The 27621-nt window shown below is 36.2% G+C and overlaps 1 protein-coding gene across 4 annotated transcripts in view; it reads left to right on the forward strand.

Annotated features, from left to right (window-relative positions):
* The window catches only part of Mtmr6 (Myotubularin related protein 6), a 175961-nt gene extending 150364 nt beyond the window's left edge, over positions 1-25597 (forward strand). For all 4 annotated transcript variants that reach the window (XM_083110393.1, XM_083110387.1, XM_083110369.1 and 1 more), the window contains 9 exons: positions 4487-4624; positions 5530-5662; positions 6334-6566; positions 8867-9117; positions 11374-11502; positions 15740-15866; positions 16730-16888; positions 17117-17371; positions 24682-25597. In XM_083110393.1, coding sequence (XP_082966519.1) covers positions 4487-4624; positions 5530-5662; positions 6334-6566; positions 8867-9117; positions 11374-11502; positions 15740-15866; positions 16730-16888; positions 17117-17371; positions 24682-24831 — 1575 coding nt within the window. In that variant the 3' untranslated portion in view covers positions 24832-25597. The remainder of the gene's footprint in view (positions 1-4486; positions 4625-5529; positions 5663-6333; positions 6567-8866; positions 9118-11373; positions 11503-15739; positions 15867-16729; positions 16889-17116; positions 17372-24681) is intronic.
* Positions 25598-27621: the final 2024 nt, after the last annotated feature.

A 27621-nucleotide genomic window follows, 5' to 3' on the forward strand; every position in this document is an offset into this window, starting at 1 on the left:
TTGCTATAAAGGAAGGCTCTTGCACCACTACAGATATTGTACTGTTTATGTAGGACAGTCTGCAGACTACTGTGTACATTTTTAAAATTGTCTGAATTTTTTTGAGTCAAAAACAGTTGTTTGATACTCAACAAATAGTAATCCATTGATGATTGAATGGTTTCTTCAATTACAGTGTCACTAATGGTTAATTTGCATAAAGGGGAATTTTGTGTACTCTTTACATTATGGAACAAAGATTCTTCAATAACTGCAATGCAAAACCAACCATATAAGGGGAGCATTTAGCTCTCCATCCGAACTTCAAGGTCTGGTCCCTTGCTTTTCTGAGTTACATTCATCCTCATTTTCATGATTAGCGAAAGTTACAGAAAAGCGACGTTGTGAGCACATTGATGGCTGGCACTATTGCTTTGTCATTGTAGTGGAGAAGAGATCACTCGCTTTTGCACTGCAAGTTGTGTTTTACACAATAATGAATGACATTTTGCTCTCTCTTACACCATTGATATGCACAGGATTTGTTCCGGAGGTGTCGCAAACGAGGCATGTTGAGTGATGCAGCTCAAAAATGTAACTGTTAGCCTGAATATGTTCATCTATGTCTGTTATTTATCTCGATATTAGAAATATTCAGATATTAATGAAATAAATAATGGAATTATCTATAATCCGTGATATTAAGATATTTATAATCTAGATTATCTGTATTTCCATGTAGTAGACTTTGTCTTGATGAACCTCTTGCAAAAGTAAGCGTTGTTCTTGAATTTTTTTTTACGCTGTTGCCACATTGAAAATTTGTCAGAATTCTGAGAAGAAATGTAGCTGTAGTGAAATTACTGCTACAACTACATGAATTTTGTAGCTTCACTACAGCTACAACACGCTACTTCCGATCACTGCATATATCCATGTATTTTCAACCATTTTTGTCCCTTGCCTCATAATGCTGTGAATACACATTACATTACGTGTTACTTACTTTTGGAATTTTAAGATTTTTCATTTCTATTTTGTCAACTGTTCAGTGTGTCACAGACAACCAGTATCAGAAGGACGAAGTGGATAGACTAAACTGTAGATGCCAACTTTACAACGAGATTTGCAAATATATGACATGTAGGCTGAGACAAAATCCAATATTAACACTTCATTTTGAATAAGTTGTTTTTCTACCCTTTTTCGTATTGTTGTTTCACTTCCTGTTGGGTTCCAGAACTCATTTTATCGCTTTGTTTTATGGCACATATTATGGCTGGTTGTAGTTATGTCATTTTTCACAGAATATGTTTGTTCCTGGCAACCTTGGCATGCATCTCTTCACGACAGGAAATGCAATCAAATGTTGTGTTGGGTTGCCAGCATCCAGGCAGCAAAACTGGCTTTTTTGAACGACTGATGTGCAGAAACGAGAAAAATGTTACTGAGAAAAGTTGTTTGGTTTGATTAGAGTTGGAAGTGGTCGAAAAAAATGTTTTTTTTTTTTTTTTGGGTGGGAACTGTTTTTTCCACTGCTTTTTTGGTTGTGCTTTTTTCACAAAAGTGTCTCAAATCAATGAAAATACAGGAGTTGGCAGTATTTTTCCTGTTCCATGGTTTTAGTTTATCTCCCTACTGTAAAATAAGCACTCATTTCTGAATTTAAAATACAATTTACAATATGAAATTCGTTGCTAGATAAAAAGCTGGCTTTCTGAATGGGTGGTTCTTTCCGAGTGTTATCTTCATATTTCGGTAGGCTTATTAAATATATGTATGTAGAATAAACATAATTACATAACTAGAGTAGTTTTGTATGTGTTTTTAATAGAATCTAATAGTATGATTAGTATGATATGATTTTCAATGTTTGAATTTGTTATACGAACACGTACATGAAGCAAAAAAGAAAATGCTGCTCTACCTTTTGAGAATCTAGCATCCATGGGCATAACTTGGGGCCTAATTTTGAGGGGCAGATTCGAACTTAGGACTTAACTTTGGTGGGGGGGGGGCACACTCGAAAAGTTTTGCATCCCAAATAGATAACATTCAGAATGATTTGCTAATTCATTGTTACAGTTGCGAAATCACAAATATTACTCTCTATTACTTTGCTCCTCATGTTCCAGGAGGTTAACAAAAGTACCTCTAACTTCAAATATCATTAGGGGGGGGGGGCGAGTGCTCCCCTTGCACCCGCCAAGTTACGATTTCTTTCAGGTCGATGTCCTAATCCCAACAATTTCACTCATAAATACACTTCTGATCTTTAAAGTTTATATTGAAATTAATTTGAACCCGTAATTAATATTAATATATCAACGATGACATAATCATAGTTCAATTATGTATAGACTTGCTGTCAAATATAAAATTAGATTTAAATTAGTCGTCAACCCCTGGGTGCAATGAACCTTTTGTGGCTCGGCAGTTGAAAAACACTAGCACTAAAACTGAAGCAGAAGCAAATAAGATTGGCCGCAAATGGAAAAATAATACATTTAAGAAATCTGGACTTGACCTACAGTTTGAAGTGAGATCTGAAGCACTCAGACTCCATTGGACATAAGACCCCTTCTTATTACTGTACAAGGCAACAGCATTACTTTATTCCACCCCAGAGGCTAATTCATGATTACAAAAGGAACGTTCTATCAAGAAGCCAACCTTTTTCCAACAACAGTACTTGCAATTTGTTCTCTGTGATTTACAGGCTAAATTAAATCTTGATCTCAGATGAAGTAGCTAACAATCTTGTTAAGTATAGAGAACATTCAGACCGAAGCAACACATGACAGGTGAGGGGGTGTGTCACATTGAAGTGACAAGTGACATGGGCCCCTTCAGTCTGTAAGGAAGCATCCACAACGCATTCACAAACAAGTCCGAGGTGACATGATGCGTGCCATTGAAGGAGCTTTCAGACTGAAGTCACAGATGACAAGCGACACAGCGGTGACAGCAAACCATTCACCACGCATGTAAGAACAACAGACCGAAGCGACAGGATGCACGCCATTGAGAAAACAGTGTAGTCCGAGTAACATGCAAGTGACATGTTTAGCTTGTTGTCGCACTTCGGTTCAAAACGTTGAATGGATTACTGAGGGTCTGCTTCCAAGTGACACATGTCACTTGTTGCTTCGGTCTAAAAGTTCCCTGAGAAAATGGTACAGGCCAAGTGACACTTGCAGCTTATGTTGCTTTGGTTTGAAAGCTTGCATTTACTTCTAAGGGTTGGTTTCCAAGAGCCACTTGTCGCTTTCATCTCAAAGCTCTGTTAAACAGAATATATACACACACATTCACGTAATACGTATACTTCTGGATATGTGTTGTGAACAGTAAAGATTTTTAATTGATCCGAAACATCGAATATTTTAATATGAACATTTGTTTTATATTTTATGACATCGACATTTAAATTGAGAGACAAACATGTAAAAGCTTGTTTTTACGTCCATTTCATGGTCAGATGTGCTCAACAGGACTACACATTTAGTTTTAACCCTAGCTTATTCGTGCCATACAAGAAACTCACAGGAGGACACTTTTTTTTTATCACTAAAATTCAAGAAGCCATTTTACTATTGAATCACTGCTTCCTTTGCTGATTATATATGTGCAATTATTTATTAATTATAATAATTACAAAAATTACTCTCTGTAATAAAAAATAATAACTAATTATTGCATGAGTGTCTTACATATATTTTATCATTCACTAAAACTCACAAAACCCATAATATTTTTTTATTAATGCTTTTTTTGTTTGTAGAAGTGCAGTTGTATATTAAATATAATTATTACAATAATTACCATCATTACCAGCCAATTGTACACTGACACTGGCATGAGTGTCTGGAATGAGATGCATTAAAAAATGGCACATGATAATCCCACAAAGTGCATTTTGCATCCTACTTACATTACATTTAGGTTTTTATGAGCAAAAGTAGTACAGAAATATTGGGAACATCCTAGAGAACAATGTAAAACAGTTGAAAAATCTTAAAAAAGTAGCTGTGGTGGGCCTGCAAGCCCCCCTCCCCCCTTGGTAAGCTAGGGTTAAAATTGTATCTGAACCACTGTGCAATATGTGTCCACTGGGATTGGTCAAGATCTGTCTCTTGGCAGCTACATCATGTAATTTTTTTTTAGCTAGTTGTAAAATGTGTCACTACAAACCTGTAAACTCATAACAGTTACTTGAAGTGAAATAGGTCAGCTGTAATTGGTAAAAAGCCAAAAAAGTCAAAATTTTAGTTTTTTCCCCAAGAAAGCCAGCTTTTTATCGAAAAGAAAAATCCATTCAAATAAGCCGGCTTTTTTACAACTCTACTTTTGATGTCATCTATATGTTTCTGTGGTCTGTGGTTGCCATTAAAATGACACCCCACATAAATATATTAATGTCTAGTGAAAAAAGGAGAAGAAAGGATGAAGTTACAATGATCAAAAATATGAGACACACCAATCATGTTCTTTTCCTTATTTACAGGCTGCAATATGTAGGTGCAGTCAACCACTGTCAGGGTTTAGCGCTAGGTGCATGGAAGATGAACATATGCTAAATTGCATTCTACGGACAAATCCAAGTTCTTCTAAGTTTATGTACGTTGTGGACACAAGACCAAAGGTATGCTTTTCTTAGTGTTTGCTTATGTAAGGTAATAATAAGTTGTAGTTGAAAAATTAAACACTTGGCACTGATATGTATATTTTCTATTTTTTTTTAAAAAAAACTATTGATTTTTATGGCCTGTTATATATGTTGCATGAAGTGTCAAAATGTTAAATTAGTCACTGCACATATAATTGTCATTAATATTGTGAGTTAAATATATTATTTCATGTATCGAAAATGTCGAACAATTTTACATTGAAACATGTGTAGAGAATTGCAATTTGGGCAGAAAATTCGTAGTTAAATATAAATTGTGAAGAAATGAAATGTGGAAATTTCATAGCATCCTATACTAATATTCCCATTGAACTAGGGAAAAGACCAAGATATTGAATAGCTGTACATTTGACATTGGAAATGATATTGTGATAAAGTAATGAAATCTTATTCAGAGTATTAAGCAATACATGCTGTAAACAGTGTGTCAAATCAATTATTTCATAGATGACACTGTGGTCTATGTGAATGACTCTTGACGAGAAAAAAGTGAAGTTTCTTTCCTTAGTACAGCATTCCATATGTCTAGTATCCTCAGAATAAACGTTGAATTGGTTAGGATTATAGCTTGTTGATGTCACACGTAAAATATCAGTTAAAAGTAGAAGAAGGATATATGCTTGTGCTTCAGCATCTCCTATTATTTTATTTTGAGATAAAATGTTGAATTTGAACACTACAAGAAGAGCTGAAATGTTCCCTTGTTGAAAGAAAGTACTGCATACTTATGATATAATTGTATGTCTTTATTGCATGTATTAAGTAGACATATTTATTTATTTTTTACAATGGTCATATGTGTTTTCCAAAAACATGTACATAGTATTAATAAAGTGTTAAAAATGCCAATATACTTTCAGATAAATGCTATAGCCAACAGAGCAGCAGGCAAGGGATATGAAAATGAAAACTTTTATGAAAACATCAAGTTCCAGTTTCTTGGAATAGAAAACATTCATGTCATGAGAAGTAGTCTCATGAAAATGTTAGAAAGTAAGTATATGGATGCGTGAGAGAAATAAATTTAACATTGCATGGTGCATATTATTGCAGTATAGTTGCTAACCTGCTGTATGAAAATGATTAGTAATACTTTTGATATAAAATGTCTTGGAACGTAATGCTGAATTTGTAACAAATCATTAAAGATTTCTTCATTTTTAACCCAGTCACTCACAGTGATAGTAATAATGTTGTCTGTATCAGGGATGTGTGTGTGTGTGTGTGTGTGTGTACATTTGTTTGATGTCAGGACTCGTACATATGTATGTGCTTGGTATGGAAGAGATTAAACATGTCAAGTTTGCCCTTTTCTTCACCATAAAGAAATTAGTATATTTTCTATTTCTGTAATTATTAACAAGCAAATCTGTTGGAATATCACCACCAAAGAGATCAAATATCTTGTTAAGAGAATGTGCTAGGTCTAACCAAAACATACAGTGCGATATAACAGTGTTTTCCATGACAAACTTTGTAATACAACAAACTTTTTTATGTTCGTTTATTTATTTATTTTAATAAAGGATATTGTAGGAGTGATAATTGATTGCAATAGTAAAAGTACATTACATTTAGCTCTGGAGGTGTTTTAATGCACTTATTAATCTGTTAATGATGTCATCATTATTTAAAAAAAACAACCTTTTTCCTATTTTTTTAAGCATGTGAATTGAAATCCCCTTCAATGAACAATTTCCTGGGAGGCCTTGAATCAAGTGGTTGGCTGAAGCACATAAAGGCAATTCTAGATACATCTTGGTTCATCGCTCATGCAATCACCGAGGGCATTAATGTATTAGTCCATTGCTCAGATGGGTGGGATAGAACTGCCCAAGTGTGCTCTCTAGCTGCAATATTTCTAGATCCATACTACAGATCTATTCAAGGATTTCAGGTGAGTCCTTTGCATTAGAAATGGTGCGATTCTGTTAGAAATTCCACTTTTGCCTTTAGGCCCAATTTTAATAAGTCACTTAACACCCCCAGTATAGTGCTCTTCCCCAAAGAAACCTCACTTTACTTCAAAGAAAGTTCCGAAAGATCAGTTTTCCCCCTTACATATATCCATATATCAGGTCCATGTGGAGTCCAGTAAATCCTCCCCTGAAACCTTTTCCACCAATAGTGTCCGTCCAAAAAATGACAGCTCTTGTCAACTCCACGTGGACTAAATGAGATGTTGCTAATTCAGTTAATTTAGAAATTTTTGAACGCGAGGTTGCGATTCTTTATCTTTGCTAGGTTGTGTTATTGTACTGTGCAATTTGTTTAGTACAATATAAAGACCATGGGAGTAAAACTGGCCAAGAGGGAACCACATTGACGTCACCCGCATGGTCGGCAGTCATCTTGATGTCCGCCATCTTGAATTCAACTTCAGAAATTTAAATGGGAAGGGGGTCGTGCGAATTATCAAAATGGGCTAGAATTTCACCAGGAAAACAACTGTGACATTTGGTTTCACCTAACTTTAATTGTTGCAGAGTTAACAATACCACAAAGTTATAACACATGCTCAATATGATGTCCCTCTTGCGCAACACACACGTGTAATCGTCTCTCCCATGACCTTACCACATTCTGAAGAACCTCAGGAGTTATTGCAGTACAGGCATCCACAATGCGTGTGCGCAAGTGGTCCAGATCCCTGATTTTCGTATCATACACCATGGCTTTCAGGTGTCCCCAGAGGTAAAAGTCCAATGGTGTCAGGTCAGGTGAGGCATGCAGGCCATTCCACAGTCCCTCGGCGACCAATCCAGTGGTGAGGGAATTGTTGATCCAGGTACTGACGGACTATCATCCCATAGTGTGGTGGAGCACCATCTTGCTGGAACCATTCAGGATAGCTCCCATCCTCAGACAGTAAGGATGGTAAGATCTGCTCCATTGGTGGTCACGTACAATCATTTGAATTGAACCCCTGCTGACAGCGCTTTCCAGCGCCAGTCTCCGTGTGCTACGGGTTTGGGACTTTGCAAATTATGCCAACACCGCTACAGCAGTACCCTCATCCGTGGCTGTTTTCGGACGTCCATGTCGCGGCTTGTCGTCCACAGATCCAGTATCTTGAAACTTTGCCAGCAACTGGCTGACGGCCACATGTGGCACCGGTTGTCTTGTAGGATTGCGGTTATTGAAGTCTGCGGCAATGTCACGCGTACTTCTCTCCCCTGACATCAATATGATGGCAATCCGTTCCTCACGTGTTAGTGGCATTTTCGTTCAGATCAGTGAAAAAGGAAATATGCTACTCTTGACACGATCAATTCACATCATCACTCTTTTAAACTTTTATGTAAAGACAAAACACAATCGTAATTCCCATGCCAACCAATACTACAAGATATGTACATACCGTTAAGTCAATATCCGGACATTTTCAGTGATTGGTCTAACAATAAATACCACATAATCACATACTAACGATTATTTGAACAATAAACATTTAAGCAAAAAGGAAAGGACGTGTCACTCTCCCATGCGGAAATCGCCCTTAAATTTAAAGTTAGGTGAAAACAAATGTCACAGTTGTTTTCCTGGTGAAATTCTAGCCCATTTTGATAATTCGCACGACCCCCTTCCCATTTAAATTTCTGAAGTTGAATTCAAGATGGCGGACATCAAGATGACTGCCGACCATGCGGGTGACGTCAATGTGGTTCCCCCTTGGCCAGTCAACGATTGGTCATTGCCATTTTCACGTTCCATGCCGCAGTGGCCTTGTAGTGGGGGTGTTAAGTGACTTATTGAGCCATAACTTTGTGGTATTGTTAACTCTGCAACAATTAAAGTTAGGTGAAAACAAATGTCACAGTTGTTTTCCTGGTGAAATTCTAGCCCATTTTGATATGTCGCACGACCCCCTTCCCATTTAAATTTCTGAAGTTGAATTCAAGATGGCGGACATCAAGATGGCTGCCGACCATGCGGGTGACGTCAATGTGGTTCCCCCTTGGCCAGTCAACGATTGGTCATCGAAATTTTCACGTTCCATGCCGCAGTGGCCTTGTACTGGTGGTGTTAAGTGACTTATTGAGGCACCCTGTATATTACAAATGTTGTACCACCACCACAATAATAATAAAAATTGATCACACTACAATTTTTTTATGGTTCAGTATTAACAGTTTAATGGTATACATCATATTGTAGAACTTAGGGCAATTATTTATTCATTTTTTTTTTATGCAGGCCTTAATAGAGAAAGAGTGGCTGAGTTTTGGTCATAAATTCACTGATCGCTGTGGATTCCTTCAAGGAGATCCAAGGGAAGTATCGCCTGTGTTCACCCAATTCATAGACTGTGCATGGCAGCTAAGTCAGCAGTTACCTGCCACCTTCCAGTTCAATGAACGCTTTCTACTAACTCTTCACGATCATGTAATGTCCTGTCAATATGGCACATTTATTGGGAACTGCGAAAAAGACCGTGTTGATCTAAGGTTAGTAACATATTGTAATATTTTTATAATGTAACTTAGATAATATTTACAATTGGATACTACAGGAAAGAAGTGAAGTGAAAAAACTGTAAAAATGAATCAAATTTGTGTTGACTTAGATATATAAAAAAATGGAAGAAGTAGTTTATTGCTATAGCTCTTTTCAGTTCTTACGTCGTGCGCTCTAGAAGCTGGCAGGGGAAGTGGGGAGCGGGGAACATGCCGCTGACCAACCAGAGAACAGACCACCTAGCGGTGAAGCCGAGAGTTACGCAGTTGCGGGAGGAAGCTGCAGCGCTAACTTCGTTTTGCACGTTGCTGTGTTGCCAATTCACCGCGTTGCTGATGGTCTTTTGCCCCAGTGTTGATTCCTGTTTGTTATGAGCGGAATGTAGGAATAACGTACGTGGGAGTAATTGTTGTCGCGTCGTGTATTGCCTAACTGCATTGTTTCTTCGATAAACGTGTATGTGGCATGTGATGTGACGTTTATTTGTACTCTCGCTGTTCCATTGGGAGCTTTGTGTTTATCAACGCAGTAAGTATCGTACGATGGCGAACAGGAAGGAGGTAGTTCATAGCCAAGGTAGGAAAATAATCAGTAGGGTTCATGGATATTTTCAAAAGGAAGCAGAAAACAGTTTTCCCTTGGTAAGTGTGCACAAAGTGCAACAGAGAGTGTCGGAAGCTTGTGGAGTGACGCGAACTGTGCAGCATATTGTTAGGGAAGGCAAAGACAGTCTTGAGGCGATAGGGTTCCACGTCATTTGAATCACCGCGCAAACGAATCAAAAGGAACAGTAGCTATCACAAAGGCAATCGACGGTTGCGATAAAGATATAACAAGAAGAATTATCCTAGGGTATTATGTAAAGGGTGAATATCCAACACTGAACAAGTTTTCGTTGATTTGCATACACAAATAAGCTTTCAGTGGGGAGTTTCGTCGTTGTGGAGGATACTGAAGTATATGGGGTTCAGGTACAAAAAGAGCAATGACGGTAGACGATTTCTGATGGAGAGAGCCGATATAGTTACAGCCAGAGTAACATTTTTGCGAAAAATGCATCTTCTAAAAAATAAGGAACCTTTGTCCTATATAGGTATTTCATTTAGATGAAACGTACATACATCAGGATTACGCTCCAACGAAAATCTGGCAAAATAAAGAGGGTACAGGGGGTTTAAAAGTGCCCGTGGGTAAAGGTGGGCGCATTATTGTTTGTCACGTAGGTTCCAGTCACACTGGTTTTCTACAGGAATGTAAATTAGTTTCAGTGGTTTTTGCAGTTTTTAGATACACTTGACGAAAGGAACATCAAAGATGCAGTGATTGTAATGGACAATGCTAGCTACCATTCGGTACAGTTGGAAAGAATTACTACAACGTATACACTTGATATCATACACTTATCGGTATTCTACTGACCACAAGATGGGGACAATACACATTCTCAGACCATACGCGAACAATGGGACGTCTGTATTTCATGGTTCTTTCGATTTCAACTCCCCTTTCCCGCTACTCTGGCAACGCTGCAGTCTCTCTCTCTAACCGGCCTGTCTCGTTGCGCTGGATAGGTCGTTTCCCTGCTCTCCACTTCCCCTGCCAGCTTCTAGAGCGCACGCCGTAACAGCTGAAAAGAGCTATAACAAAGCTGAAATTCTAATATTTTGTTTTGCGAAGTACTGGTTTTTAAATAATTCATGTATTGCTTTGCAAAGAAAATCACCAAATATTTATAAATTACTGAACATTTAATATTTCATATATTTGCTATTATTATTATTGATATAATTTGAAAAACATAAGAAAATGAGAACTGTGTGTGATATGTCATATTGTGGAATATAAAAAACACACAAAATACTATTGTTCATGAATTCATAAGTACTGTAATGTGTTAGATGTTGAATATCTCGTATTGTTTGCCAAATATTGAACATATAATTGACTATTGTAATATCAAGAGTTTTGTTTCAAACAACAAATGTTATGCTGATATCATGTAATTAAGTAATAACTTGCATTCAGCATGCTTCATAGAATAAACATAAATTAATTAAATATTATTATTCCACACATTACTGGTTCATACCAATGAGTTCGCTAATGTAATTAACAAGTAAAACTCATTTTTGTGAAGAATATTTTTTAAATGTTGAATCTTCTGGTTGCTGAAAGGATCAATAATTTTTTATAATGTTTAATAACTGCAGCACAATTAGATATATCATATGTATTTTTTCCTACAGGTTATCTGAGAGAACATACTCTCTATGGGGTTTCATGGCAAATCATATGAATGAGTATATCAACCCATTATACAACCCTGAAGCAACACCAGATATTCTAGTCCCAAATGTCTGTCCCCAAAACATCAGGTAATGTTATTTTTTTAAAATGTATATCATTATTCATTCTTAGATGATGGGAATACAAGTTTTATAATTTTAATGCTGGCATTAAGTAGGGAATTGTTAGCATTGAAGGAACAAATGTAACCCTCTACTTTTCTGTTGTTATAAAAATATTACATTCAGATATTTGCTTTAAGATACCAAAAAACTTGTAATATTGAAACTGTTTGTTTTTCGACCTGGCAACACTGCTGCCCACGACAGCCAAGTGAACAGCTGACAGGGGCGTTGTGCTCTGTGTGGTGTGCCATTTCACCATGAATAGACTTATGTCAGAACAACGCCTGCAAATTGTGCAACTGTATTTCCAACATCATGGTTCAGTGCGCGCAACATACCGTGCGCTACGTCGAATCTACGGTCGACATAAACGTCCATCCGAGCCAGTTATTCGACGAACCATGGAATGTTTTCGCACCACACATACTCTAATTGATACTACACATCCGCAGAGACTGCGTACAGTGCGCACCGAAGATGATGTTGCTGCTGTGGAGCATAGTGTTCAGGAGGACCCGAATCAGTCTATTCACCATCGTGCACAGCAATTGGAGCTCTGTACATCCACTGTATGGAAGATTTTGCGGAAAGATGTTCGTTTACGAGCGTACAAGATCCAGCTCGTGTAAGAATTGAAGCCGCCTGACCACCGTATGCGTCGTGAGTTCGGTGCCTGGGCTGAAACCGACATTGTCGGTGATCCTCAGTTTCATCACAAAATTTTATTCAGTGATGAGGCCCATTTTTGGTTGAATGGCTACATCAACAAGCAAAATTGCCACATGTGGAGTGTCGAAAATCCACAAGCCATTCTTGAGACGCCATTACACCCACAAAAAGTTACTGGTGTGCTTTATGTGCTGGTGGAATCATCGGTCCTTATTTCTTCAAAAATGATGCCCGCCAGAACGTGACAGTCAATGGAGAGCGCTATCGATCCATGCTTCAGGACTTTTTCGTTCCCCTGTTGACTGGCATCAATGTGGAAGAGCTGTGGTTTCAACAGGATGGCGCAACATGCCACACAGCGCACGCCACAATCTTTATTGAAGGAAACATTCGATGAGCACATAATTTTGCATCATGGACCTGTGAATTGGTCTCCCAGATCATGTTACTTAACACCTTTAGATTATTTTCTGTGGGAATATGTGAAATCGCTTGTCTACGCCGATAAACCTGAGACGATGGACAACTTGGAAGCCAACATTCGCCTCGTGATTGCCGATATACGGCCCCAGCTGCTCAAAAAAATTTTTGACAATTGGACTTCCAGATTGCGCTTTATTCGTGCCAGCCGCGGTGCCCATATACCCGAAATCATCTTTAAACAATAATGGCATACAATTCTATTTCCAATAAAGCTAATACCATGGCCAGTACCACGAGTTTGAGGTGTTTTATTTCATGTTCATGTTCTATCTCTCTAAAAAAACACCCCTTATATGTATTCAGTGGAAGTGAAACAAATTGTTATTATTTTTCTACATAATTCCCTCCATGTTGAATGCAAGTTTCCCATCATTTACAAAGTGCTTGTATGCCCTGGAAAAAAAGTATTTTGGTTGGTTGCGTGACCATGTATACACAGCCTCTTTGACCTCGTCATCAGAACAGAACTTCTGTCCTCGTAGGGCCTCTTTAAGTGGTCCAAACAAGTGGTAATCACCTGGGGCCAAATCTGGGTAGTAAGGAGGATGGTGGTAGGCACTCAAAGTTCAAGTCATTAATTGTCACAACAGTCATTCAGGCAGCATGTGGCTTAGCATTGTCATGCTGCAAAATGACACCTGACGACAGCAGTCCACGTCGCTTTGACCTTATTGAAGGTTTCAGATGGTTCTTCACGAGATCACAATATGAAGCACTAGTTACTGTGTGTCCCCTAGGCATGTAGTGCTCCAGAATAATGTCATTTTGGTCCCAGAAAAGTGTCAGCATGGCCTTACCGGCAGATGCTTGTGAACGAAACGTTTTGGGTTTAGGGGAAGATGAATGGTGCCATTCCATGCTTGTTTTCTTTGTTTCGGGAATGTAATAATGGACCCATGTTTCATCTCCAGTTACAAGTCTCTTAAAAAAGTAATTACCCTCTTCTTTGGAGCACCGCAAAAGTTCTCAGACGCATCAACACATCGCATTTTCAACTTGTCTGCCAGATGAAGTGGTACCCACCTGGCCGACACTTTACGAATCAGGAGCACGTCATGAATGATGTTATGTGCTGAACCATGACTAATACCTATAATGGCAGCTATTTCATCCACAGTCACATGGCGATTATCCCATAGAACGGCCTCAACAGCCAGCCGCTATATTCTCCGGCATCACAACTCGGTGTGCTTAGCCTGGGCTAGGAGCATCTGCAACAGATGTCACACCACTTCTGAATTTTTACTCCATTCTTTCACCTGTTGCTGTGACACACAAGCTTCACCATACTGCATCTTCATTCTACGATGAATATCCATAGGTTTAATACCCTCACTCATCAAAAATCTGATCACAGAATGCTGTTCTTCCTTGGTGCATGTTGTTAGTGGGGCGGCCATCTTGAAACTGTTCCTACAACGACAATTGGTCACCAACGCTCTTCTACCACCTATTGGAGTGAAAGTAAAGTACGAGCAACAGCACCACCAAATCTCATCACAATAGCATAAATATGAAACATTTTATGACACTTTTAAGGTTTTCATTTGACTACTCCTCGTATTTATTCAAAATAGAATGTCATTGTTATTTAATATTTAACTAGTTTTTACAGGGTATGTTGTGCAATTTCTTTAATTGTTCATTAACTAACTAACTAACTCTCTAGACTTCCTAAACCCGAAGGTTCATGGCTGCAGCAACACAGGCCTTCCATCTGTCCCTATCCTGAGCAAGATCTATATACTCTTTTCCATTCCTACCGATTTCCTTTAGGTTCATCTCAATGTTATCCCTCCATCTTCGTCTTGGCCTTCCTACAGGTCTCTTACCATCAGGTTTCCCAACAAGAATCCTGTAAACTCCTCTTTCCTCTCCCATTTGAGCCACATGGCCTGCCCACCTAAATCTTCTTGATTTCATTATTCTAATAATATCTGGGCATGAATACAAATTATGTAGTTCTAAATTATGTAACCTTCTCCACCACTCACCTGTCTCCTCATCCCTTTTAGGTCCAAATATTTTCCTAAGGATCTTATTTTCAAATACTCTCAATTTATGTTCTTCTTTCAAATTAAGGGACCAAGTTTCACATCCATATAATACTACAGGCAAAATTACTGTTTTGTATATTTTAACTTTTAGTTTCTTAGATATTAAACGAGAAGACAAAAGTTTATGAAGAGAGAAGTAACATGCATTTTCTGAATTAAGCCTACTTTTTATTTCCTCTTTAATATAATTTTAATTTGTTAATATTACTCCTAAGTATTTGAATTTGGAAACTGGTTCAAACGAGTTGTTATCAATAATAAGATTTTGATCATTACCTAACACTTGGTTTCGGCCTGTAAGCATATATTTAGTTTTCTCTTTGTTAACTTCCAAACCTATCTCTTTAGCAGTTTTGAAAAATATTTTAGCATTATTCTTAATTGTATTCACATCATCCCCCAGTAAGTCTACATCATCTGCATATGCTAACAACTGAGTCACACCATTTGATTTTAGTCCTTCTTTAGTTTCTCTTACCTTCCTAACAGCATATTCTAAAGCAAAATTAAAGAGCAATGAAGATAATGCATCTCCTTGTTTTAACCCATCATGAATTGTAAAGTTGTCAGACACATTAATACCCACACAAATGTTACTTTGTTTCACTGGTGCTAATTGTTCACTGTATTTTAATTTTAATTTTTTTGTGAACAAGACTTAATTTCATAGGGTTTAATTTACTTCATTTATAAGTTTAATTCTAGCTACAGTACATAACTTGTTATGTGTGCAGGTTGTTAAGTATTCCATTCATTAATTTTAAAACTTCATGTGTGAAAGTTTAAAATTTTTCACCAGGCCATATTGCAGATACATCAGTTTTTCTCCAGAGTAAAGAACAACCATATTAGTAAAGTTGATCACTTTTAGCCATGTATTGCCAGATGCTATCTTTACAGAAGGTGTTATTTTAACTTTTCCACTCGATTTATAGATGATTTGAACTCTGTATGTACTCTGTGGTTTACCTATGTCTGTTTTACCCCCACAGATTTTGGCGGGGCATGTACTGCCGGTTTGAAAGTGGTGTTCATCCAAGGGAACCATTGGGAGACCTGCTTCTGGCAACTTGTGATCACAGTAGTTCACTAGAGGACCACATTCGACTTCTGCAGAAAGTAAATAGCTTAATGTAACCCTTGGCATATAAAATAATCTGCATCACAATCTTTCTCTCACTTTCTTTCTTATCTGTTAATGTATATTGTTTGGAAGAATCAGAAATTTAAAAAACGTAATATTCGGTTTTGTCGCCACTTCAGTGGAAAAGCCTGTTAGTGGTTTACTGACTGGTTTCCCACCCATGGTTCTGATGTCGAGCCCCAGTGTTCTTTGCAAATGTCCCTTTATCTAATTATCATTCAACTTCATCAGGCCATTTAGCCTACAGAGTCATCAAAGCAATACAAAACACAAATACTTTTTAGCTTTGTTCAGACTGGGAAATAATGTATTTCTGTATTTAAATTTTATAGGCACACTGAAAGGCTTTGTGTACAATCAATGTATTTGTGTCTGTAGTTACACAAGATATGTATGTATTCATGCCATACACAAACTTAGCTCTCCAGCAGCAATCTGAAAATACCAATGAGTATGAAAGGAATAGGTAAATGATTTGCTATTATTGATAAATTAAACTCAGTGACACAATATGCTTTTGAGAGCCAAATTCTGCCAAAATTCTTTTCAACAAGTGAGGTCCCATCGCTGCTATTTTCCATCTTTTTCATATGGAAACCACTTCTTTTCAAGCAACTCTCTAGTTGACTTCACAATTCTGGGTCAATACCTAAATTTTGAGGTTCTCACTAGAGAGCTCTGAAAGCACAGTTGAAATAGGAAAGTGATGAAATTGTACAGACATTATAAAGTAAATTGCAGCCTTGATACTATAATAATATTTTCAAAGTATATTCAAAGTATATTTTTGTTTGTGCTAATATATAATTAAACAAAATTTGTAATTTTTTCTTTGTAGAGAATAGCTTTTCTGAAGGAGAAATTGTCAGAATCTGGGGACAAACTGAGAAAAGATTCCAGTCTACAAGACGGCATTGTAGATGGTTGCAATGCTGAAGAGAAACTTAATATTTTGGATAATAAATTTCTATACAACAAAAAGGCCTTAGATGAACAGGTAAAATTGATTTCTATTTATTAACATTTTCTCCAGAGAGAGAGAGAGAGAGAGTCGTTAAATACTAGGGAACATTCTGCAGTCAGATATCATTTTGAATTAAAAATAATGCAGAAGTGTGAATTAATATTTTGTCAACTTCTGCAATTTAATACATTTTGAATGTGCGTACTTGATGATTTAATCCTCTCTACCATGTCGCTAAATCTTTACAATGGTTTCTTGCAGACCAATCTTAGCAAGCAGTTGTCGCTAGCAGGAGGAGATGACGTGGAAGCTGCAATCCAGGATGATGGCACAGTGGTGAATGTCCAAGCTGTTCTAGATGGAACTGTAATTGGGAAACCTCATGGAGCTATGACGGACAGCATGACTGTGGAGCAGTTGAGCATGGAGCTGAATTCTGTAGCTCTTGACTGGAAAACCCTTAGGAATATTAGGGAATGTAGTTGCTCCAGTCCGTTCGACCACTTCAGCAGAAAGGTAAGGTGTTCTGACATAAGACAGAAGCACAGCAATTTTAAATTTTTGTTTAAATGCACGACCATGAAAATAGGCTGGGCAGAATTACTCTGGTGTCACATGTGGGAAAAGCAAAGCGAGAGCGGGACAAAAGTCGCTGGTTCCCGCACACTGTGTGGCAAAGTTAACCAGGCTGCGTTGCCTAGTTCAAGCGTCAGACCGACCTCTCTCCGGGGCATTTTTGTGTCATCCGTGACCTTTTGAGCAGATACTGTCCATTTGTATCATATGGATTACAAAGGCCAACTCTACAACGAGATTTTAATTTTCTTAAACCTCCGAACACACAGGGTTGTGCTCTGACATGGCAACAGTGTGAACTTCTGCCACATGCCTAATTTCATGGCTGTGTGTTTAGCTCTTATTTTTAATATCTCCATTTAATCGGATTTTCGCTATAATTCACTAGAATTTTTATCTTCTGTATTCTCATTGATGTTGATTCATTGCTATATATATTCATTGATTTGATTGATTTGTTCATTTTGCTTTGCTTTTCTACCACTTTTGGCTAATCACGAAGATGAGGTTGAATGATGATACAATGAAATTGATGAAGAGACACCCACAAAGACCACTCATGCCCAGGCCAGTATTCGAACCTGGGAACCCTGACATCATAGCATGCTGTGCTAACCACTGTGCCACGGAGGTTGGCCTCTATTTCTATATTGATGGAGCCATGTAGGTGATCCACTCATGATCTTGCCCTCAAAATTTCTATGTTTGAGTCTGGCTTAGCATGAGTATTTGTTTGTGAGTGTCCTTTCATCTGGTGTTTGGCTGGTCAGTCTTGATACTAGTTCTTTTTTTGTCTCTTCTTCTTTTACTTGTCTTCTTTCTTTCATATTCCTCTTTTATATATTGACTGAAGTATTTAAATATATTGTTGGATCTTGCCACAAAAGTTTCTGGTTTCAAGTCAAAATCTGAGTGTTCTTTGTGCGAGTGTACTTTCAAAAATTTCATCTCATCTGTCATCCTTATCATCGTGATTAGCTAAAAGTGGCAGAAAAGCAACCTAAAATACCAAAACTATAAAAAAAATTTATTGTACCAATAATAACAGTTTCAGTTTCAAGTTTTGAAGTAGTGCATGTCTTTCTCTCACTTTTTTTCTGAAAATAGTTACCATCCTTTTTAGCATGGGATCATAATTGGAAATTATCCATTGTCTATAATTTTACGTACTTTATATTATATCACTACATTTTGAGAGAGCACCTATTTTCTCATCTACAAGGGAACAAATATTTTTTGGTTGATGATGGGATGAAACCTATGATGGACCTGTGACTTTATTGCACACCTGAAGAGGAGAATGTATGTGCTCTCTTGAAGCATGGTGATAGAATATATGGCAGGTAAAGTGATAGATAATGGATGAATGGACAATGACCAATTAAGAATGGATGCTAGTAATGAAGAACCATTAACATTCAGACAAAATGCTATCCTGAATGTAATGGTGCTGTATGTTTGTTTAAGTTAATGTTTATTAATAAAACATTGAAGAGTCCTATTGTAGTCAGTTTTGTGTTTCCTTTTGAACTATTTTTAATTTTTTTTTATTTCTTGATTTCTTTTGTTGCATAGTGAGTGTGTCGTAATGTTTTCTTTTTCCTCTTTAATATCATGTATGAGCCCATGATACATAAATGAGGTGCAAAAGAAAAGATGCTCAAAACTAGCCTGTGATCAACCAGTGGCGACTTGTGGCTTTTTCGGAGTGTAAGAAGAAGTAAACCGAGGAAGATTTGAAAAATGCGTTCAATTACATTCACACATACTGCTTGTACCAACTAACTAACTAACTAACTCCCTAGCCTTCTTAAACCCGAAGGTTCATGGCTGCAGCAACACAGGCCTTCCATCTTTCCCTATCTTGAGCAAGTTCTATATACTCTTTTCCATCCCTACCGATTTCACTTACGTCCATCTCAACGTTGTCCCTCCATCTTCGTCTTGGCCTTCCTACAGGTCTCTTACCATCAGGTTTCCCAACAAGAATCTTGTAAACTCCTCTTTCCTCTCCCATTCGTGCCACATGGCCTGCCCACCTAAGTCTTCTTGATTTAATTATTTTAATAATATCTGGACATGAATACAAATTATGTAGTTCTAAATTATGTAACCTTCTCCACTCACCTGTCTCCTCATCCCTTTTAGGTCCAAATATTTTCCTAAGGATCTTATTTTCAAATACTCTCAATTTATGTTCCTCTTTCAATGTAAGGGACCAAGTTTCACATCCATATAATACTACAGGCAAAATTACTGTTTTGTATATTTTAACTTTTAGTTTCTTAGATAATAAACGAGAAGACAAAAGTTTATGAAGAGAGAAGTAACATGCATTTCCTGAATTAAGCCTACTTTTTATTTCCTCTTTAATATAATTTTAATTTGTTAATATTACTCCTAAGTATTTGAATTTGGAAACTGGTTCAAACGAGTTGTTATCAATAATTAGATTTTGATTATTACCTAACACATGGTTTCGGCCTGTAAGCATATATTTAGTTTTCTCTTTGTTAACTTCCAAACCTATCTCTTTAGAAGTTTTGAAAATATTTTAGCATTATTCTTAATTGTATTCACATCATCCCCCAGTAAGTCTACATCATCTGCATATGCTAACAACTGAGTCATACCATTTAATTTTAGTCCTTCGTTATTTTCTTTTACCTTCCTAACAGCATATTCTAAGGCAAAATTAAATAGCAATGGAGATAATGCATCTCCTTGTTTTAACCCATCATGAATTGTAAATTTGTCAGACATATTAATACCCACACGAATTTTACTTTCTGTTTCACTGGTGCATATTTTTATCATACTAACAAGCTTCTTAGGTATTCCAAACTCTACTAATATATTATATAATTTATCTCTTTTGACCGAATCATATGCTTTTTTGAAATCAATGAATAGCTGATGGACATTTTGATTATATTCCCACTTTTTTTCAAGTGTGTGTCTGATGTGAAAAATTTAATCTGTAGTTGATCTGTTACGTTTAAATCCACATTGATAATCACCTATAATTTCATTAGCATATGGGGTTAGTCTTGTTAAAAGAATGTTAGATAATATTTTATATGTTGTTGAGAGTAGAGAAATTCCACGGTAATTATTGCAGTTCATTTTATCACCTTTTTTAAACACAGGAACAATTATGGATTCTTTCCACTGTTGAGGGATTTCTTCTTTATTCCATATTAAACAAATTAATTTATGAATTTGACATATTAATGAATTTCCACCATATTTAATTAATTCAGCTGGTATTAAATCAATGCCAGGTGCTTTGTTATTCTTTAGCCTTTTAATAGCATCTTTAACTTCAGTCAAGTTAGGTTCTGGATCTAAAGGTTCTGCTGTGTGGACTTCATTTACTTCTGATTTATCTCCTACATGGACATTTAAAAGGCCATTAAAGTAGTTCTTCCATCTATTTAGAATATCGCTTGGGTCAGCTAGAAAATCACCGTCTTTATCTTTTATCAAGTTTACTTTAGGTTGCCACCCCTTTCTAAACTCATTTACACATTTATATAAATCTCTGATATTTTTATTTTTGCTGTTTGTTTCAATTTCGTTAATTTTGCTTTTCAAGTAATCTCTTTTTTTACTTCTAAACATGCGGTTAACTTCTCGCTTTATTCTATTATAATTGTTTAGATTTGTATCATCAGAGTTATTTAACCACCTAAGTCTAGCCTGATTTCTTATTTCTATTAGATTATGACATTCATTATCAAACCATGGTTTACTTTTTCTCGGTTTATGGTATCCTATACTTTCTTTAGCTGCTGATTCTATTGCGTTACGTATGTGCTCCCAATTCTTATTTACGTCTGTTTCATTTATATTTTCATCATCATTTAAATCCTTCAAAACATCAAATCTATTTGACAGTTTAATTTGGTAATCTTTCTTAATTCTTTCATCAGTAAACTTTCCTGTATCAAATTTTAGAACCTTTAGATTTTGTTGCTTATGATTTATCACTGAGAGTCTTTCTCTTAATTTAGCAATTACTAAATAATGGTCACTGGCACAGTCAGCACCTCTATGTGTACGAACGTCAATTATACTAGTATGCCTTCTCTTATCAATGTGAATATGATCTATCTGATTATGAGTTTTACCATCTGGAGAAGACCAGGTATATTTATGGATATCTTTATGTTTAAAAGTGGTACTTTTGACAATTAAATTCTTTGAGGTTGCAAAAGTAATCAATCTTATACCATTATCATTACTTAATTCATGAAGACTTTCTTTACCAATCGTGGGTTTAAATGTCTCTTCTTTGCTAATCTGTGCATTACAGTCACCTAACAGAATTTTCATATCATACTGAGAAAATTTATCAAAGACCTGTTCTAACTCTGTATAAAAATCATCTTTAGTATTATCATCTTTATCTTCCGTTGGTGCATGTATGTTTATTAAAATAATTTTACACCACCTACCCTGTAAAACTGCATATGATATCCTATCATTAACAAATTGTACTGTTTTAAGAGCCGAGATAATTCTTTTATTTACGAAAAAGCCTGTTCCAAAATTATGATTTTCAGTACCACCATAGAAAAAAGTATAATTTTCAGTTTTAGAATTCCCTTCTCCTGGCCACCTAACTTCCTGGACAGCTACTACATCTAATTTATATTTAACTATCTCATTAACTGTACACTGAAATGCCCCAGGCCGGTAAAGGCTCAGAACATTCCAGGTGCCTAATTTAATATCCTTATTCCTAATGTAGATCTTATCCTTAGTCCAGGGACCTCCCAAAGTAGTCCCCACCCGGAGATCCGAACGGGGGACTATTTTACCTCCGGAATATTTTACCTTGGGAACATCCATGGCCTTATATTGCTGATTCTTGACATGGCTTTTTACAGTGCAGAGTTGTCAGCTCTACGCCTAACCCCCAATATGAATGGAGGAACTACTACACAAGACAAACACATTAGACAGCACATTTACTACACAAGACGAACACAAACACATTAGACAGCACAACTACTACACAAGACACACACAAACACATCACAACTATAACACAATATAAACACAAACACACCACAACTACTACTATAAACATAAACAAACCACACACCACAACTACTACACAAGACAAACACAAACATACTAGACAGCACAACTACTACGCAAACATACTAGACAGCACAACTACAACACAAGACACATACATACACACCACCGATACTACACAAGACAAAGAGAAACACACTAGACAGCATAACTACTACACAAGACAAACCCAAATACACTACACAGCACACTACTGCACAAGACATACAAACACACAACAGCCAAGATGATGGGGATGAGTGATGAAATCGATGAATGGTAATAGAAAGGTAGAAGAAAAGTTAGAAGAAAGTAATAGAAAGGCGAAAGAGATCAAAGAGAAGTAAAAGAAAAGCTAAAAGAAAATAATAGAAAGATTGATTAGAATAATAGGAAATTAGAAGAAAAATTTGATAAAAGGTACAAAGAAAGTAATAAAAAGCTGATAGATATGATGGAAGAGGGAAGAAGCGAAAGTAAAGAAATGTATGCAAGAATAGCTAACGTATGCGAAGAAAACAGGATGTTGGTGGAGCTTTGCTTGATGATATTATTAGGAGCAGAGTATACTGTTAAGGATTTTCAGACTAAAGGCCACTGGCTGTTGACTTATGGATATTTTAATTATATCTGTTGGCCAAAGAAATACAAGATGAAGAAAAAGCCATGGTCTAAATAGTCTGGAGGGAGTAATGTTTGTGTATATATAATGCCCTGTTTTTGTATCTTGTTACTTTTGTACTTGATACAGAGTCTGAAGAAGACCTTGCTAGAAGGTTGAAACGTTACGTTTAGTTTATGTTTTTAATAAAATAATTTACTGCCTTGGTCAGCATATTTAGTTTTTCATAATCATGGAAACAAGGCTTAATGGTGTTATAATTGGCTTTCAATGAATAAATATAATAAAAATCAATTACATTACTGCTTGTACCAGGTGGTTATAATTAAAGTGACGGTGTTCAGAGTGGTACAGCACGGGCTGTAATGAGAGTAGCAGTCTGAAACTTCGTAGATATGCTAACGAAGCAATGCGCTCGCGAATTATGCAAAAAGAAAAAAAAAAAGTTCCAATTCTCGCCACCAGGGTAAAAAATGGCGCTGTAAGCAGTCAAAACTTGGTATAGTTACAGGAAAAACACTATAAATTGCAGAAAACAATACTCTTTGTAATAAAATATCGCTACAATTTCACTATTCGAATTACATGAACATTACTAAAGGAAAAAGCAACAAGCGTCACCAACAACAACCAGGGAGCTCACACAATGGTTAGGCAATGTCACCAACTTTGACGTCAGAGTTACGGAAAATTCCACATTTTTACTGCTTACAGCGCCATTTTTACCCTGGTGGCGAGAATTGGAACTTTTTTTTTTTTTTCTTTTTGCATAATTCGCGAGCGCATTGCTTCATTAGCATATCTACGAAGTTTCAGACTCTTATTACAGCCCGTGCTGTACCACTCTGAACACCGTCACTTTAATTATAACCACCTGGTACTATCCATTGCATTTAGAATGTTAGCTGCAGGCCCATGCTCAAGGTATGGCAAGGGGCCCTTGCTTCTCACTTTGAACTATGAAATATTTAAATGTGAGCCTATAAAAACCAACGAAAATAACATTGACGATATTTCAGATTTAGCAAGAATTTCGATTTTCTTCCCCCTCCCTGTTGTGTGGATTGACGATAGTAAAAAGTTCTGCTTAAACTTCGAAATTTTGCTAAATGTTTCCAAATTGTGCTAGGATTTATTATTATTATTATTATTATTATTTTGATAATTGTAATTCTGGCTTAATGAACTGGTAGCAGAAGAGTATAACATGGGAATTCTGAAGCTCGTGCCCAGATACGACAAATGTTTAAATGTAGGAGGTGATTATGTAGAGAAGTGAAGGAAGCTTCAGGTATGTAACAGAATTGTTTTTTTTTCCAATAAATATTGTGTTTTTCATTTTGTATAACCAAATGGTCTTTATTTTCTGGATGACCCTCATACATGCCTAAACTGGACTTCAGCTACTTAGTGATTTGAAATAGTGTGTTAAAACCAATTATGTTCCAGAAAAAGCAATAAAAGTAAGTGTAAAAAATAACATATTATTTATCATGTAACCTAATGTTAATTCTGATTTGCATAATCTTTTTCATTACAGTATCACTGTTGGAAATGCGGAGAAGTGTTCTGTACACGGTGCATTGATAAACACACAGCATTACCAGGTCATTACAGCCAAAGAGCTGTGCCTGTGTGCCGACCATGCTACAAAGAGATCCAGCGGTCCAATTCCATCGAGTCCCCTTGACTGCAGTGGCTGCAGTTCACTGTCAACAGAGGCTAAGCTTTCTGATCTCGCACAACATTCATTTTAGACAATGTACTTCTATGCAGCATCTCATGGTGTACTGCAAGAATTATGGTGGTTAGATGGGATCACAGATACAAAATAAATATGACTATTAGCTAATTCAGTTTGGTTGTGTATTACCCAAATGTACACACGCCTTTCATCAAAAGAAAACTTATGGAGTAATTGTGATAATATTCTGTGCTCATTCTGCCATGTCTTGAAGGACTTTGCACTCTTTTTATGATTTAATTTATGAAATTGAGTCTTGAATATTTATTTTTCCCAGTGTAATGTAAGTTTGTAATAGCTAATCCGAGAGGTAAATACTTGCTTATATGTTTTTTTTCCTTATCCGAGGCTGGATTTTTATCTTATCAATCTTACTGGAAAAATGCTAATAAGTGTATTCTCTTGTACAACAGCAAAGACAGTCTATTTGTTTACTTATAAATTAGTGATGGAAGATCCTAGATAGCTTTAATGTAAATTTGGTAATATCTTTTGTAACTTGCTGTGTATATAGATGTAAGCTCTATAGAGCAGCATTTTAACTGTGATGCATATGTTTATGTGATACCATTCGAGTTCACAAGCTGATGTTACAAAAATCATATTTTCCTTTCTGTTTTGAGATAATTTTCTAGTATCTGTGCAGATTCTAGAATTCCTGAATTTGTAAATTCAATGAAGTATGAAAATAAAGAGTTGAATGCAGTTAGTACATGCGCTAATGTATTGTAATATTCAGCTTGGAATTTTGTTTACCATTGAAGGAAATATCAAAGAATTTATGAACAAGCTGATAAGAGACAACAGTTACATACCATTTGTGCTGTATGCTTTCCTAGATGCTCCTCTAGTTTTATAAATGTAAGAGCTGTTGACTATCACAGGCTATTAAGTTCAACCATTTTATAAAAATTTCTCAGTGAGCTGTGTTTCCTATTGTATTTTGGTAAATATATACGATAGCTTGCACCTTGTGCTTGTATGGTGTGAAATACATCGTTAAAAACTGAATATCTAATGCAAAGCAAGTAATGTTTTTATAAATTACTTCAGAAGTGGAAAAGAAGTTTTTTTTGAGCTTTGAGAAAAGTCTAAAATAGCAGCTCGGTCACAAAACTGTCATTAATCTGCACAATATTTTGATGGATAACTAAGTATAAGATTTTGTTTCATGTGGATATGGTTGATTCAATAGGAATATTGTGAATACAAATAAACATGGACCATAATTATTATTTACAATTATGTATATAGGAATTGTAGCTTTCCTAGCGACTTGATTCGAACAAGTGTTCTCAGGTTATCAGCCAGGTTAAGTCGATGTTAGTGTTCAACGTTAGGATACTAACACTGACTTAACCTGGCTGATAATCTGAGAACACTTGTTCAAATTATGTATATATAGGAATATGAATGATATTGGTATATGGTATAAGTTATGAATTATGCAAAATGTGGTCTTGAAAAATATACTTTCTTGTTTTGCAAAAACTATGTTGTATTCTTTAAAAAAGAAGGATCAGTATTGAAACTCATAAAAAAAAACTAATAATTTATTAAGCTTTACACTGTTATGTTACAGTAAAGCATCGAACAGTAAGCTCATACAAAGAAAAACACTTAGTATTGAATTTGACCTTAAAGTGTACTAGTAAGGTGAAAACAGATTGTTTCAGTGGAAGTATGAAAATAATTGGTGAAAGCTGTAAAGAATTTAGATGCTCTTTTTATTTATTCTGCTAAGATTATCCTCTATCTTTTATTGTGATGGTTTGAAAAAGTTATATCACTTCTCAAGATATATCTATTCATTCATGCCTGAAAGAAAATAGTTGAAGTAAAGAGATGAAGCAACTGAAATGATAAAATAGTTTAAGATCTGTATGATAAGAATATAATTATGTAACTCACAAACTCTTGCATGTAATCAGTGTCTTCTGGAAGTGAATTGATTTCAATATTTCTTATCATTAAGTAAATAGTGTGATGTTTAAGAAAGGTTGTAATAACTATCTGATAAATACAAAAGCTGCAGTTAGAAATCATTAAGTGGCAATTTGGCATCATCTACAGCTGTACAGAGAGAGAACTGTAGTGAGATGATGGCAAAGAAGTTGCAGGAAAAGATCTTTACACTAAACTCAGGGACCAGCAAGTATGGGTTTCAGTGTTTATGTACAGTGGAACCCTGATTTTACATTTGCCTGCAGTATACAATTATCCTTCTAGGTCCTAATAATGCAACATTTACACACATAATAAGTTCTTCAGCCTCAGAGTACTCAAAAATGTTTAACTGAAGTTCCATTGTACTTTGGAAGATTTTAGTCCTGAAGGTGTCAGTACCTTGAAAAATATGTATACGTTTTCATACACAGTGCATAAGCCATCCAGGTTACATAACAAGTCTCCTTTTTCTCTGGAATTGATTCTGAAATTCTCTAAGGAGATCCCAGCAGAGTGGTGAGCACAGTGCACTACGATACCAGGGATCCTGGGTTCAAATCCCAACTTTGTCTTATGTGTTCTTTTTGAGTATCCCTACATCAATTACATCACTCATCCTCATCTTTACAATTAGCCAAAAAAAAAATCTGTTCTGAAAATGAGATGTGTATATTTTCCTTCTCAACTGGTCATTATCTAGTATGGAATTTCAAAAATTCACTCGTGAGCATGTAGGTTTGAGATCCTAAGAGCATAACTGTTATGCTGATAAATAAATAAAACTACCTC

This window comes from Lepisma saccharinum, chromosome 1, assembly GCF_977018435.1.
Source record: "Lepisma saccharinum chromosome 1, izLepSacc3.1, whole genome shotgun sequence".
Lineage (NCBI taxonomy): Eukaryota > Metazoa > Arthropoda > Insecta > Zygentoma > Lepismatidae > Lepisma > Lepisma saccharinum.